The sequence below is a fragment of the Enhydra lutris genome, unplaced genomic scaffold, assembly GCF_002288905.1.
Source record: "Enhydra lutris kenyoni isolate GAN:26980312 unplaced genomic scaffold, ASM228890v2 scaffoldscaffold89, whole genome shotgun sequence".
Lineage (NCBI taxonomy): Eukaryota > Metazoa > Chordata > Mammalia > Carnivora > Mustelidae > Enhydra > Enhydra lutris.
The window spans coordinates 537,132-552,049 of record NW_019154173.1 but is presented as its reverse complement, the minus strand read 5'-3'; the positions used below and the strand labels follow the sequence as shown (position 1 = coordinate 552,049).

General features: G+C 45.1%; 1 protein-coding gene across 1 annotated transcript; it reads left to right on the top strand.

The window, feature by feature from the left end:
- The first annotated feature begins 1,404 nt into the window (after positions 1–1,404).
- On the top strand, positions 1,405–2,670 carry LOC111162156 (retrotransposon Gag like 8C). Its single transcript, XM_022526348.1, has one exon. It carries the CDS (start codon positions 1,439–1,441, stop codon positions 1,778–1,780), a length of 342 nt encoding a protein of 113 aa, XP_022382056.1. The 5' UTR covers positions 1,405–1,438; the 3' UTR covers positions 1,781–2,670.
- Positions 2,671–14,918: the final 12,248 nt, after the last annotated feature.

Below are 14,918 nucleotides of genomic sequence, written 5' to 3'. Positions count from 1 at the left end.
CCCTTGAATTTCAAAAATTTCCACCCTCATTTTGGTTGTTTATTCTTCCATATGAAAGTTAAAATCAGCTTGTCTAATTAAAAATGTTCTCTTTGTGTTTCTGGTAAGATTATGTTGAGGGGGAAATAGTACACATCATTGGATTAAAAGTCATATTGGCACATAGCCTGACCCAATCACTGGTCATGTGTTGAAAGTATAATTTAAATTAGGGAAATGTAATGTCTTTATGACATTGAGTTATCCTATCCCAGATCTGGAGGTATCATTCCACTTGTTAGAATATTCTTTTATCTTCGTCTTTAACCATTAAGACACTTCTTCCTGCGTTTTTATACAATTAAAATACATATTCCTGGCACTGTTTCCTTTGAGTTGTTATTCTGAATAGGGTCTTTAATGTCACTATACATTTCAACTGATTATTTTCTGTATATATGAAAGCTGGAGATACATTTAAATTAATTTGTACTCAGTCACAAATATGAATTCAGATATAACATACCATGGCTAATTTCCCCTTCTTTCCATTTTATAAGTCAATTCTAGCTTAATGTAGGGATTAAACTCACCACTGCAAGATCTAGAGTTGCATGCTCTACTGACTGAGACAGCCAGGTGCCCCTCCCTTCCAATTTGATAAATCTTATTCTTTTCCTTTTTTCTTAATGTAGGAACATGTATAAAGTCACGTTTAAAGCATTCAACAACTCACATTTGTCTTCCAGTTACAATATTGATTATTTTCTTTTGGTCTCTTAATATAGCATATTAACAGTCTTCCTAACTTCCAACAATTTTACATTTCCAAGTCATTATACATCATTCTTAAATCTGCTCTCTACATTATGATGGTAACATTCAGGGTTTTCTCATTAATGTTGCGGGGAACATCTGCTGCCTGGGTGCCAATAACCTTTGGCAAAGAGATGCATGAATAAGCAGGAAAATGGGTTCACAGAAACTCATGCAAAGGGCGTACAGAGGCAAAGGGTCCTCTAAGGCACTGGGAGAGGCGAGTGACCAGCAGAGACCAAGCACACCAGACAGACGCCTCAAAACGTTAACACTTGGCCCTCCCTTCTCCACGTGCACCCGGCTCCGCCCTCACCAAAGAGAACCTAGTGTCCTGGGCTCCTCCCCTAGCCCCGCCCCTCGCAGGCCACCGCCCCCCACCGTGGGAACCACCCTTGCATTCTGACCCCGCCTCCTCCAGCGGCGGTTGGGCCACACGCTCCCGCGATCGCTCCCTTCCGAGCCCACCGCCCCCGCCATCGCGCCTGCGCTCAAGCGACCACTCGTACTAGTGGGCGGAGCCTGCGCAGGCCACGCCCCCGGGCCGGGGCCCGCCTCTGAGTACACGCACTTCCCACCACGCCTCCCCGCCCACCGCGACCAGCCCCGCCCAGCAGTGCCCAGCCAGCGCGAGCGCGGCGTGATGGACGGCAGGGTGCAGCTGATCAAGGCCCTCCTGGCCCTGCCCCTGCGGCCCCAGACCCGGCGGTGGAGGAACCCGATTCCCTTCCCCGAGACGTTTGACGGCGACACCGACCGGCTGCCGGAGTTCATCGTGCAGACGGGCGCCTACATGTTGGTGGACGAGACCCTGTTCTCCAGCGACGCCCTGAAGGTGACGTTCCTCATCACCCGCCTGACCGGGCCGGCCCTGCAGTGGGTGATCCCCTACATCAGGAAGGAGAGCCCCCTCCTCAATGATTACCGGGGCTTCCTGGCCGAGATGAAACGGGTGTTTGGCTGGGTGGAGGACGAGGACTTCTAGGCCGGGAGCCCCTCGGGCCTGGGGGCGGGTGCTCGGGGGAGGGTCCGCCGCGCCCGCAGCCGCCGCCGCCGCCGCCGCCCAGATGGCAGCGGGCGTCGCCCCGCCGCGCCTCCCGCCCCCCCCACCTTCGCCGCGCTCGAGTGGCCGCGCTCTCCCCCACGCTGCTGTCCCCTCCCGCGTAGTGCTTGCCTTTGTTCCAGGAATAGCGCTCCAGGTCCCCACCGCTACCTCTGGGCCTGGCTCCAGAGCGCGCCGCCGCCCTGGGCCGCCAGCCAGGCCCCTCCCGTGCGCACTTGGACTCGGGCCCGCGCTCCAGCTGCGGGCCAGGCTCCCATTACACACGGGCCAGACCACCCACAGCCCGGCCGCCGCGGGCCGCCTCCGCCAGACTGACCGCCAGGCCTGCAGCGCGCCGCCCGGACACCCGCGCTGCCACCGCCGTCCACCGCGCGCCCTCGACGGCCTGGGGCCCCAGCGATGTGGGCTCCCCCAAGAAGTGTCTGAGCCGGCCGCGGCCCCTGGACAGTGACTCCAGCAGCTCGCCACCCACTCGCCCCCCCCCCCCGGAGGGGCGGGCCGACCTCTCACCTGCGGCGGGACCCGTCGCCCCCTCCTCCCAGAGACCTCTTCTGCTCCTGCCAGATGGCGGCCGGGTCCCAGGGGTGCCTGGCAGCCAGATCCAGCCGCTCGTTTTCTTTCTCCCGTGGACCTGTTCGTTTTGCCCAGAACCCAGTTCTCTTCTCAGTTCGCAGCTGTCTCTCTGATGTGTGCCTTTTGTTCCACACAGTAGTTAAGCCCTGCACTCTGCCCAGCTCTTCTACACTACCTGGACAAACGTCTTTTCCTTCTTTTCAATAAATGTCAGACGCTATTAAAAAGAAATTGAGTCTCGGTGAATGTGGCACCCCTGCCTCCCCGGCCGGTGCGCGGGGTCCGTGGGTGTCATTGAGCAGGCGTGTCCCCTGCTGCTCTGTGGCTGAGGTTGAATCTGACATGGTGAAACACAGCAGGGGGTCGTGTGGTGGTCCTGGGGACGCGCACCCCATCCGCCGTCGTTGGGGCCCACATGCTGACCCTTCCAATCCAGTCAGCTCCGTGCCCCTCAGGAAGTGGACCTCCATCTGAGTTTGGCCAAGGGGGTATCAGGAAAAGGCAGCTGGGAGGCTTCTGGAAAACCTTTCCTCCTTTCCAAAAAGCTGCTTGAAGGTGCAACACCTTTCTGTGACAAATCAGGAATCCCACACATATGTTGCTGAACACCCGTCAAATTTTATTTAATGCATTATTCAGGGAATCAGCAGAGTGACAGGTTCTTTAGAAAAAGCATTTACATTTATAGAGCCTTGATTGTGTGAGTAGAGGAGAAGGGAATGCAGAAGTGTGATTGTGAATTTAGCACAAACCTGGTTGATGAAATTACAAATTTCTCTGAAGGGCAGAAATGGAAATATGTTACTTCTTACTCTTCCTCTGCGCTGACCTCCGAAATCTACAGTGCTGAGAGAAGCCTCCGCCAGCTCCTCTATAGCTGCGAAAGTTAAGTATCCCATTAGAGTAAAAAAAGGTGAGCTTACAAGGCAGCACTCAGTCAACTCTGCCTCGTTTCTAATTCAGGAATCTCAAGATTCTGATTTTCAACCCAAAAATGTTTCATTCCACAAAGAAAAATTGCAAGTGTGGTTGTGTTTATTTGCCTGGGTGGCCGTAGCAAAGCACCATGAACAGGGGGGCTTAATCAGCAATTAACTGATTTTCTCAGGGTTCTGGAGGCTAGAAGTTGAAAATCAAGGTATGAGCAAAGTCCGTTCCTTTTGAGGCCTGTGAGGATGGGCCCTTCGAGGCCTCTCTCCTCGCCTGGTAGTTGGCTGCCCTCTCCCTAAGTCTCTTCACATTATTTTCCCTCTATGTGTATCTGTCTCTTTGTTTAAATTTCCCCTTTTTCATAAGGAAACCAGTCCTTCTGGATTAGTGCTGCTCTAATGAACTTATATAATTTGGGTACCTTCTAAAGACCCTATTTCCACATAAGGTCATGTTCTAAGGTACTGTGGGTTTTGGGGGAGACACAATTTATCCAATAACTCCTCCCATGCTCATATCAGTGTCTTCAAGAGAAAAACTCCCTGGTCTCTGCTGTCCACGTGACTCCCTTTATTCCAGACCCTGTATGTCATTTCACTCTGAAACGAGTAGAAGATGTGAGGCAGTTCACCAGCTTTTAAATAGAGACAGGGAAGGAGAGGGAGAAAAAATTAATCTCAGTGCAATTTTCGCCTTTAACCTCTGTATTGGCCTCTTGAGCGTGTACACATTCTTCATTCTTTTTTTTTTTCTGCTGGGTGGGCTTGCACAGCTCTTCAGAAAACGTTTTGTAGAAGCCAGCATACTTTGCGATCCTCTCCTCCCCATCAGAATCGACCCCTAGTGAAATGAGTCAGACAGAGAAAGATCAGTCCGGTACTGTATGATTTCACTTGAACATGGAATCTCAGCTAAAACAGATGAGCAAACAAAACAAACAGACTCATAAATACAGAGAACCAACTGATTTGTTTGCCAAAGTGGGGATGAAATAGGTAAAGGGGCGTAAGAGGCACAATCTTTCAATTAGAAAATAAATAAGTGGGGCGCCTGGGTGGCTCAGTGGGTTAAAGCCTCTGCCTTCAGCTCAGGTCATGATCTCAGGGTCCTGGGATCGAGATCCACATCAGGCTCTCTGCTCGGCGGAGAGCCTGCTTCCCCCTCTCTCTCTCTCTGCCTGGCTCTCTGCCTACTTGTGATCTCTGTCAAATAAATAAATAAAATCTTTTTAAAAATTTAGAAAATAAGTCATAGGGATGTAATGTACAGCATACAGAATATAGTCAATAATATTGTAACAATGTGGCATGGTAACAGATAGTGACTAGACTTATTGGGGTCACCATTTCATAATGTATATAAATATTAAATCACTATGTGGTACATTTAAAACTATTACAGTAGTGTATATCAGTTTTTCTTCAGTTAAAGAATTGTCTCCTCATTAGTAGATCTGTATATTGTTCTGAGCACTTGCATAATTTTGGACTTATGAATTGTCCTAATAATTTCTTATACATCCCAAAATCTCTATATGACATTATAATGTACAGACACAAGAGAGTGCTAGCAACAGAATTCATGTTTTTACAGCAACATGTTTGAAATTTGAAAGATTAGTATATTGCTGGTGAGTTACATTGATGCATTCAGCCTCTCTCATCTTTAGCACGTTATATATCTTAGTTGGTTAACACATGCTATAATGCCTGATATTGGTATAATGCTTTCACAATTCATTTGCCAATCTTCTCTGCAAGACCTTGATTAATTGGCTTTTCCACTCATTTGTAGGTCAGTCACTTATCATTATTAAGTACTTCATGTGTCCCAGGCACCTTACTATGAACTATGGATACATTGCTGCAAAAGGACCGTCCAAGTTTTCCAGGAATTTAGAATCCGGTTGGATGTAGTGGAAAAGCATGTCTATGGCGTCTCAGTTTGGGATTTGGTTAAGAAGGGCTTCAGTCCATACTCAGTCACACTAGCTGTATGACACTGGACAAATTTCATTACCTCCTTAAGCCATTGTTTTTTCCTATGATAAGTAGGTGAAACAAAACTTATATATTGGGTTCCTTATGAGAATTCAGTGAGAACAGATGTAGATATCTGAGCACTCAATAAATGGGACTTGCCATGATAACCATGATAACAACAATCATTTGTATTATGTTTTTTTAGGGTATGATAATGACTTGGTGCTTGTATATGGCACTTCGGGACTATAAGATAAAGAACATTATTTTAAAAGATTTATTTATTTTAGAGAGAGAGAAAGTGCAAGTGGGGGGAGGGACAGAGGGAGAGGGAAAGGGAAAGAGAGAGAATCCTCAAATAGATTCCCCATAAGTGTGGAACCTGTGAGAGGGCTCGATCCCACAACCCCGAGATCATGACCTGAACCAAAACCAAGAGTTGGATGCTTAACTGACTGAGCTATCCAGGCACCACTGATAAAAACCATTTAAATCTGCCCCAGTTGAGGCAGGGACCATCTCCATAGAGAAAGTAGTACATTCGTTGAGACTTGACTCGAATCTAAGAGGACCACCTGTCTCTGAGGCTCTGAAGGATGAGACAGTGTGGTTAATATAAAAAAGTCAGGAAAACTCTTGTAAGCCACGCAAAGGCATATATCAATTACCGTGTAGTCACTGGGGAACAATGGAAAGATACTGACTGGAGCACTGATGGGATTATATGTGTGTTTTAATATTCATCATGGGGCTGACGTTGCACGTAGATTGTGGAAGGATGGAACATGGGTCAAGTCCAGCAAAGAGTGTTTTGTGGATGAAAGCTACTGAGGGCTTCAAGACAAAGAGGATGGAAAGATAAAGGTGATATTGAGATTCATTAGAACTCTTAGGAATTAGTTGGGAAGTGGAAGTTGGGGAAAAGAGGAATCCAGGATGGGCCGAAGTCTCTGGCTTAGGAATCGGACCATTCTTGGATCTGACATGGGCCAGACTCTAGATTGTTTATTCCTTTGCCCGGGATATTTTGTATTCTTTGTTTTCCCTAATTTTAAAAAGGATTTTGTTTATTTACTTGAGAGAGAGCACAAGCAGAGGGGAGGGGCTGAGGGAGAAGCAGACTCCCCGATGAGGAGGGAGCCCGAGGTGGGGCTTGACACAGGACTGGATCCGAGGACCCTGAGATCATGACCTGAGTCAGGTAGATGCTTAACCGACTGAGCCACCCAGGTGCCCCTGCTTTCCCATAATTTTCACCAGGCTAATAAGACTATTTCCTACTTGTTGGATCTGTTCATTTCATTCAGTTCTTCCCGAACCACCAAGTCTATTTTAGAGGCTCCTCTCATAGGCATCCCATAGGTCCTCAAACTTGCATATGGCACCATATTGAAATAGGACAAATCTCATTAAATTGTGGATATTCAATCCATTTTGTGGCAGGGTTAAAAATCAACTTTATGGGTTTCTGTGTGGCTCAGTGGGTTAAAACCTCTGCCTTTGGCTCAGGTCATAATCTCAGGGTCCTGGGATCAAGCCCCACATTGGGCTCTCGCTTCTTCCTCCTCCCCCTCTGCCTGCCTTTCTGCCTACTTGTGATCTCTCTCTCTGTGTCAAATAAATAAATAAAAATTTTAAAATATCAACTTTAGGGGCGCCCGGTTGGCTCAGTGGGTTAAGTGTCTGACTCTTGAGCTCAGCTCAGGTCATGATCTCATGGTTATGCGTTCAAGCCTCGAGTTGGGCTCCACGCTGGATGTGGAGCCTACTTAAAAATAAAATAAAAATAAAAATCAACTTTAAATTGAATTGTAATTTACATACAGTAAAATCACTCCTTTAAAGTATAGGTTTCAGGGGTGCCTGGGTGGCTCAGTTGGTTAAGTGTCTGTCTTCAGGTCAGGATCCCAGGAGGCATCAAGCCAGAGTATGGCCCCCTGCTCAGTGGGGAGCCTGCTTCTCCCTGTGCTCCCTGCTCGTGCTCTCTGTCGCTCTCTCTCTCTCTCTCTCTCAAATGAATAACTAAAAATCTTTAAAAAAAATAAATGCAACTTTACAGTGTGTGCTGTTTTATCTACAGCTTCTGTAGGGGCCAAGGGCAGACCACCCACAATGTACAATGGCATACTGATTATTTTGAACTGAAGCTGCTGGGGAAGCAGCCAGTAGTACAAAGACACTCAGACCCTCCTCCGTTCCCCCCACCAAAAGCGGGAAATCAGTCTCTCATATGAAAGTTACCCTTCCTGTACTAAGAAGTAAAAGGACATCCTTATCACCAGAGATAGGAAATTTACAGCTGAGAAGACTGCAGAAACAAACCCTGTTGCTTTTTTATCTCCTGCCTTAGCCCAACTTCTGCTTAGAGTCCTTTATGAATTAAAACTCCCAAGTGTCCATTTCCATCACCCTGATAATTCCTCACAGATCTTTTGTCAGTTTGTAAAAACTGCCTGTGTTGGTCATTTCTTTAGGTCTCATTTTTCATGTGTGTATAAGACAATTTTGGTTATTTTCTCCTGTTACTCTGTCCCATTTAAAAGTAATTCTTGGGGGCACCTGAGTAGCTGAGTCAGTTAAGCATCCGACTTGATTTCAGCTCAGGTCATGATGTCAGGGAGGTGAGATGGAGCCCCGAGTCAAGGTCCATACCTGCTTAAGATCCTCTCTCTCCCTCTGCCCTCCCCCCACCCCTGCTTGAAAATATAAATTTAATTCTTTTAGTCCAGCTGGACGTTTATGAGAGGTAGAGGGAGTATATTTCCTTCCCTATACTTCTCTCACCTCAGCATAATGTTTTTAAATTCATCCGTGTTAGAGCATGAGTCAGTAGTTCATTCCTTATTGTTGCTAGGCGGTATTTCATTCAACACATGGACGTACCATATTTGACTTCTTGATTAATCTGTTTGATGAAAATGTGGGTAGTTTCAACTTTGAGGCACTATAAATAAAGCTACTATGAAAATAATTATGCAAGTCTTTATTTGAGCATATGTTTTCATTTCTAGGGCAAATACCCAGAAGTGGAATTTCTAAATTATATGGTTGGCATATATTTAACTTTGTGAGAAAGTGCCAAACTGTTTCCCAAGATGGTTTTACAATTACACAGTCCTGCCAGCAGTATATGAAAGGTCCATTTCCTCCACATACTCACCCACACTTGGTATCGTCATTATTTTAATGTACTTTTAATTATTTTTAAATTTTTTAAAGATTTTATTTATTTGAGAGAAAGAGAGTGAGAGAGAAAGATAATGAGAAGGGAGAAAGTCAGAGGGAGAAGCAGACTCCCCATGGAGCTGGGAGCCCGATGTGGGACTCGATCCCAGGACTCCGGGATTATGACCTGAGCCGAGGCAGTTGCTCAACCAACAGAGCCATCCAGGTGGCCCCTATTTTAAATTTTTATAAAAGAGAGAGAAAGAGAGAGAGTGGGGGGAGGGGCAGAGGGTGAAGGATAAGGAGAGAAGCAGACTCCCTACAAAGGGTGGAGCCTGTCCTGGCGCTTGATCCCACCACGCTGAGATCATGACCTGAGCTGAAGGCAGACACTTAACCGACTGAGCCACCCAGGCACCCCAGTAGTTCTTTATATATAGTGTGTAACACCCCTTTGCCAGGTTGATTGATCGATTGATTAGGTACATGTATTTTATTTTTTTAAAAAAAGATTTTATTTATTTATTTGAGAGAGAGAAAGAGCACAAGCAGGGGAAGAGGCAGAGGGAGAAGGACAAGCAGACTCCCCACTGAGCAGGGAGCCCAATGTGGGGCTCAATCCCCAGACCTGTAGATCATGACCTGAGCCAAAGGCAGACACTTAGCCATCTAAGCCACCCAGGCACCCCAGATACATGTATTTTAAATATTTTCTCTAGGCCTCTACCTTGCTCTTCTATTTTCTGAAAGCTATGTCTGGAAATGCAAAGTTTTTTATCGTTTATATGAAATCCAATAGATAATTTTTGACTTTCATGATTTGAGATCCTCTGAAAAGCAGATGCCAAGATAGAACTAGACATTCAGGAGAATTACTGGGAGAAACAACCTGTGGAGGATAAAGAAATGGTGGAGATGAAAGGCCAGGAAATCACTGTATTCTACGCCTGAAACTAATAGAACACTGTATGTTAGCTAGCTGGAATGAAAATAAAAACTTAAACAATGAACAAACAAACCAGGTTTCAAAATAGTATTGCTTCACCCCATAGGATTTAATTATTTTGGATGAAGTTAATAAATTTAAGAAGCAATTATTTTCACTAATGGATCTTCTGGATTTGAGAATAAAAAAGGAGTATAAAGGGGGGAAAAAAAGAAGAGGGGCATCTACCTGGCTGAGAGAAAACCTAGAAGATGTAGATTAGCGCTGGAATTGGTCTCCAGACCACAAGTGATTCCTCTTCTTCCTCCTCCACTATCTATTCTAAAATTCCATCATTTTCAGATACCACCTTGCAGGTCTTGCTTATCTGGTAGTAAATTTTCTTTATCCATTCACCTATCAATGGGTAATAGGTTGTTTTCCTATCTTGGCTATTATAACAAATACTGAAATGGGGCACCTGGCTGGCTCAGTTGGTAGGTCATGTGACTCTTGATCTCAGGGTTGTAAGTTCAAGTCCCACACTGGGTTCAGAGATCACTTAGAAATAAAAAATAAAATAAAAAGAAGCTTTTTAGTTTGATGAAGTCCCACTTGTTTATTTTTGTTTTTGTTACCTGTGCTTCTGGTGTCATATCCAAAATAATCATTGCCAAGACCGAAGTCAAGGAGCGTTCCCCCTGCGTGTTCCTGTAAGAGATCTGTCAAGTTTTCCAGTAGGTTTTGTGTTAAGTGTTCTTACCAGACACACACACACACACACACACACACACACACACGCACACACACAAATAATAAGGGCGGTGGGAAGAAAGACTGGGAGGTGATGGATATGTATGTCTATGGCTTCAGTGACGGTGATGGTTTTACAAATGTGTACTTATCTCCCAAATCTCTGAGTTGTATACAGTAACTATATATAGCTTTCTATGTACATATCATATCTCAATAAATTAACCAAAGGGGCATCTGGCTTGCTCAGTCAGAAGAGTATGCGACTGTTGATCTCCAGGTTGTGAGTTCAAAACTCATGCTGGGTACAGAGATTACTTAAAAAACAAAGAAAGAGAAACCCAAAAGCTCCCCTGGTCCCCTCCCCCACTGCCCAGCGCTGTGTGAAGATACAGAAAGAAGGCAAGCAAAGAAATGTGTCCTTACCCAACACTGAATCTGCCAGCACCTTGATCTTGGACTTCCCAACCCCCAGAACCGAGAAATAAATGTTTTTAAAGCCACCCAGTCCATGCTCTTTGTTATTATAGCCTGAACTAAAGTGACTGATAATGGGTGTGAGGTTTCTTTCTGGGGGTGATGAAGACGTTCTAAAATGAGATTATGGTGATGCTTGTGGAACTCTGTAACTAACCAAAAAACCATTGATTTGTACATTTTAATTGGGTGAATTTTATGGTATGTAAATGACATGTCAAGAAAGCTGTTAAAAATCAAAATGGCCCCAGGATAGATGGCATGTGGGTTCCTCGTGTGGATCCCTGGTGTCTTCAGTGTCACTCTTAGCTCTGCCACTCTGTAGCTGTAGGACCTCAGGCAAATGAATTGGCCATGCCAAGCCTGTTTTCTCAACTGTAAACGGTGCTTACCTCACGGGGGATATTGAGGATTAAATAAGAGCAGCTGTGTAAATGTCCAAGGACAGGGCACCTGGGTGGCTCAGTGGGTTAAAGCCTCTGCCTTCAGCTCGGGTCATGATCCCGGGGTCCTGGGATCAAGCTCTGGGTTGGGCTCTCTGCTCGGCGGGGAGCCTGCTTCCCCCTCTCTCTGTGCCTGCCTCTCTCTGCCTGCTTGTGATCTCTCTCTGTCAGGTAAATGAATAAAATCTTTAAAAAAAATAAAAAGTAAATGTCAGGGGACATAGGAAGTGCTCAAACATCTCCAGCTGTTTTGTTAGTATCAAGGCCTTAATCTCTAATTCAAGGACATCTTTTCAATGAAATAAAGTCGGCCTTGTGAAAACTGAAAACATGCAGTAGATTTAAGAGGTTAATTTGTTGAAATAGAGTAAGAAGTGCTATTTTTCTGGACATCAACCAGGCTTGTACCTAAATTAACATTTGTATTACTGCATTCCTTTCTCCACACCGTTTAAATGATTCTTTGACCTAGCTCTGTCACTCTGCTGATTTCCTGAATAATAAATTAAATGAGACTTTGACAGTCGTTCATCGCCAAGTTGTGTGAGAATTCTGGTTGTAACAATTTGAGAATCATACTTTCAAGCCACTTATTACACAAGTTCTCTCTGCCAGGATTGCCCTGCAACCCAAGATCTCAGGACACTAAACCAAAGGCTACTTTGTCCCCTCTGTGTCTACATAATTAAATTTTTTGTCCATGTGAGTAACAAAATTTGTGTAGTGTTATCTTAATTACAGACTTCATGTCAATATTGGCCCCAGCCTCCCCCTCCCCCCAAGAAAGGTTAATTGCCTTTTCTCTCTTATGACCCCTTTTAAACTCTTAAAAAAAATCAGTCTGGAGACACCTGGGTGGCTCAGTAGGTTAAGCAGTTGCCTTCAGCACAGGTCATGATCCCAGTGACCTGGGATGGAGCCCCACATCGGGGCTGCCTGCTCAGTGGGGAATCTTTCTCCCTCTGCCTGCCGCTCCTCCTGCTTGTGCATGCGCTCTCTATCTCTCTCTGACAATTAAATAAGTGAAATCTTTTTTAAAAAATCAGTCTTTATGTTTCTCCCTCCCTTGGTGTTCGCTTTTGAGGTGGGGACTCATGGTGGAGGCAGAGATGAAATTGCTGAGAATGGGATGGATGGGTGGCCGAGTGAGTTAAAGCCTGTGACTTCAGCTCAGGTCTTGATCCCAGGGTCCTCAGATCGAGCCCCATGTTGGGCTCTCTGCTCAGCCCGGAGCCTGCTTCCCCACCCCTCTCTCTCTGCCTGCCTCTCTGCCTACTTGTGATCTCTGTCAAATAAATAAATAAAATCTTTTAAAAAATTGCTGAGGATGCTGGGAGGGAAACAAACCGAGGACAACTGTTAGGGGTGAGGTGACAACATCATCTGCGCCGAATGTGTGTTCCCCTCCCAAATCCATATGTTGGAGCCAATGTGATGGTATTTGGACGGAGGGCACTGGTGGACCTTATTAGGTATGGATTAGGTCACGAGACCAGAGCCACCGTGGTGGGATTAGTGCCCTTGTAAGAGGAAGAGACCAGAACTCTCTATCTACCTACCTCTTAAGAGCACGAGAGGATACTGCAAAAAAGCAGCCATTTGCAAACCTGGAAGTGAGCCTTCACAAGACACCTAATGTATCTGTACCTTGACCTTGCCTTTCCCAGCCTCCAGAACCGTGAGAAATAAATGTTCTTTTGTCGAGGGCACCCAAGTGGGTGCGTTTTACTACAGCAGCCTAAAGGGAGACACTAATGAAAAAAAGCCTGCTTTCTCCCCTTACAAATTCCATTTCTTCCTTCTCTCCCTTTATAGAATCTTGTGAAAATGCTCAGGATTGATTCGTGAGAACTATTAACCATCTCCCATTCTTATCACAGTAAAGGACTGGGGATGGTAAAACAAGTGTGGATGAAGGAACAATCCTGAAGAGTCACGCTGGCAGGAGGGAGAAAACTGCAGGGCATTTTTGTTGGGAGAGGAAGCGGGGAGCGCTGACATCTTTCAAAATATACCCGGAAGTCCCTGCTCACCTCCCTCCATCTATAGTCAGGGGGACACACAGAGTAGGGAAAATGCTAGACCGTTTCCATAAAATGTTTCCAAACACTTTCCAAACCACTTCAGCAGAATCTCTTTAAAACCGAACAGTAAATATACTTTAAACGATCATCTTTTTTACCCACCAAGGCCAACTGTCAGCACCTTGAATTTGAAGCTCATAATTAGCCTGCTTTCAATTATTTTAAGAACGCTGTGAATTTTAAAAACTTCATTTCGTTAAGCGACTCCAATTTTTTGCCAGACTTCAAGACTTTGTCATATTACAGGCCAAACTGCAAGTTAATGGTGGTTTCGCTATTTGGAGGAACAAAAAACCAGTCAAGGCATGTGATACAGGTAATGTGCCTCCAGCTCCATGTACAGTCCTGTGAATCATAATAAATGAATGGCAAATGCTTACCTGTTCAAATGAGGAAAGAGATGGAGAGAGGAATAAGAAGTAAAACAAGCAAACAAACAAACAAACCACTGGTGTGATTATTCTACTATCTGTGTTCTGGAAAATCACCAAAACTTGGAAATGAGACAAAAAGTTGATGGCACAACCTTTAAACACCACACCACGGTACTGCATATAAGCCCACCTATGGGTCATCTGACTCAGGGTATTTAATTTTGACTGGACAATTGGTAAGGGAATGCAAGCTTTTTAGAGTACTAAATATAAATATAAAGTTATACTGTGGATAAACAAGGAGCAATGGAGGGATGCCAGGGGGCTCAGTTGGTTAAGCATTTGCCTTTGGCTCAGGTCATGATCCCAGGTCCAGTGGCTTCCCCCTCAGCAGGGAGCCTGCTTTTCCTTCTGCCTGACCCTCCCCCTGCTTGTGCACCCTCCTGCTCCCTGACAAATTAATGAATAAAATCTTTTTTTAAAAAAAGGAGCAATGACTTTTTTTCTGCTTATTAGGTAAGTTTATACATTTATTGTTCTATAGGTCATCAACCAACTTTGTACATAAACAATCTCATTTGTGCATGCTTCTCTCCCTACCCCCAGTCCCCACATAATGAAGGTTCTATAAATGGTTTTTAAAGCACCTATATCATTCTGCTGGTTTCCTGGAAAATGGGTTAACTAAAACTTTGACATGTTTCATCATCTATGTGGACGCATGGTCTTTGACAATTTGGGTACATTCAAGTGACTTTTTGGAAATGAGAAAACCTTTTCAGAGTAACCTCCTGGTTGAGTTCTCACAGTGCCTTAGACAAAATAAAGATCCATTTCTTAAGAGGCTTGGAATAATCCTAACTGGTTCAAAGGAGTCATCATCTGGGATTGACCAGTTGCCAGTGGGGTCTCCATCTCCAGGACCACCTGAGGATTCTAACCTTGATGTTTTATATGCAAGAGTCAACAAAGAGAATAGTGTCTCTAATATTACTCATGGAATTGCCAGGGAAAGCTCTTCTGAACAAGACATGGACCCCTTTACAGAAACAGGGAAGGAGAAGTGCCATATTGACTGAGACATTTCTTTTTTGATAGCGTTACTGAAAAGAGGGAAAAGATGTTTGTCCAGGTAGTGTTGAGGAGTTGTGTAGAATGCCAGAGTTAGGGACGCCTGGGTGGCTCAGTTGGTTGGACGACTGCTTTCGGCTCAGGTCATGAGTCCGGAGTCCCGGGATCGAGTCCTGCATCGGGCTCCCAGCCCCACGGGGAGTCTGCTTCTCCCTCTGACCTTCTCCTTGCTCATGCTCTCTCTCACTGCCTCTCTTTCAAATAAATAAATAAAATCTTAAAA

Bases quoted from the DNA above. Each gene is read 5' to 3' on its own strand.
- LOC111162156 (XM_022526348.1), top strand. From the start codon at position 1,439: ATGGACGGCAGGGTGCAGCTGATCAAGGCCCTCCTGGCCCTGCCCCTG.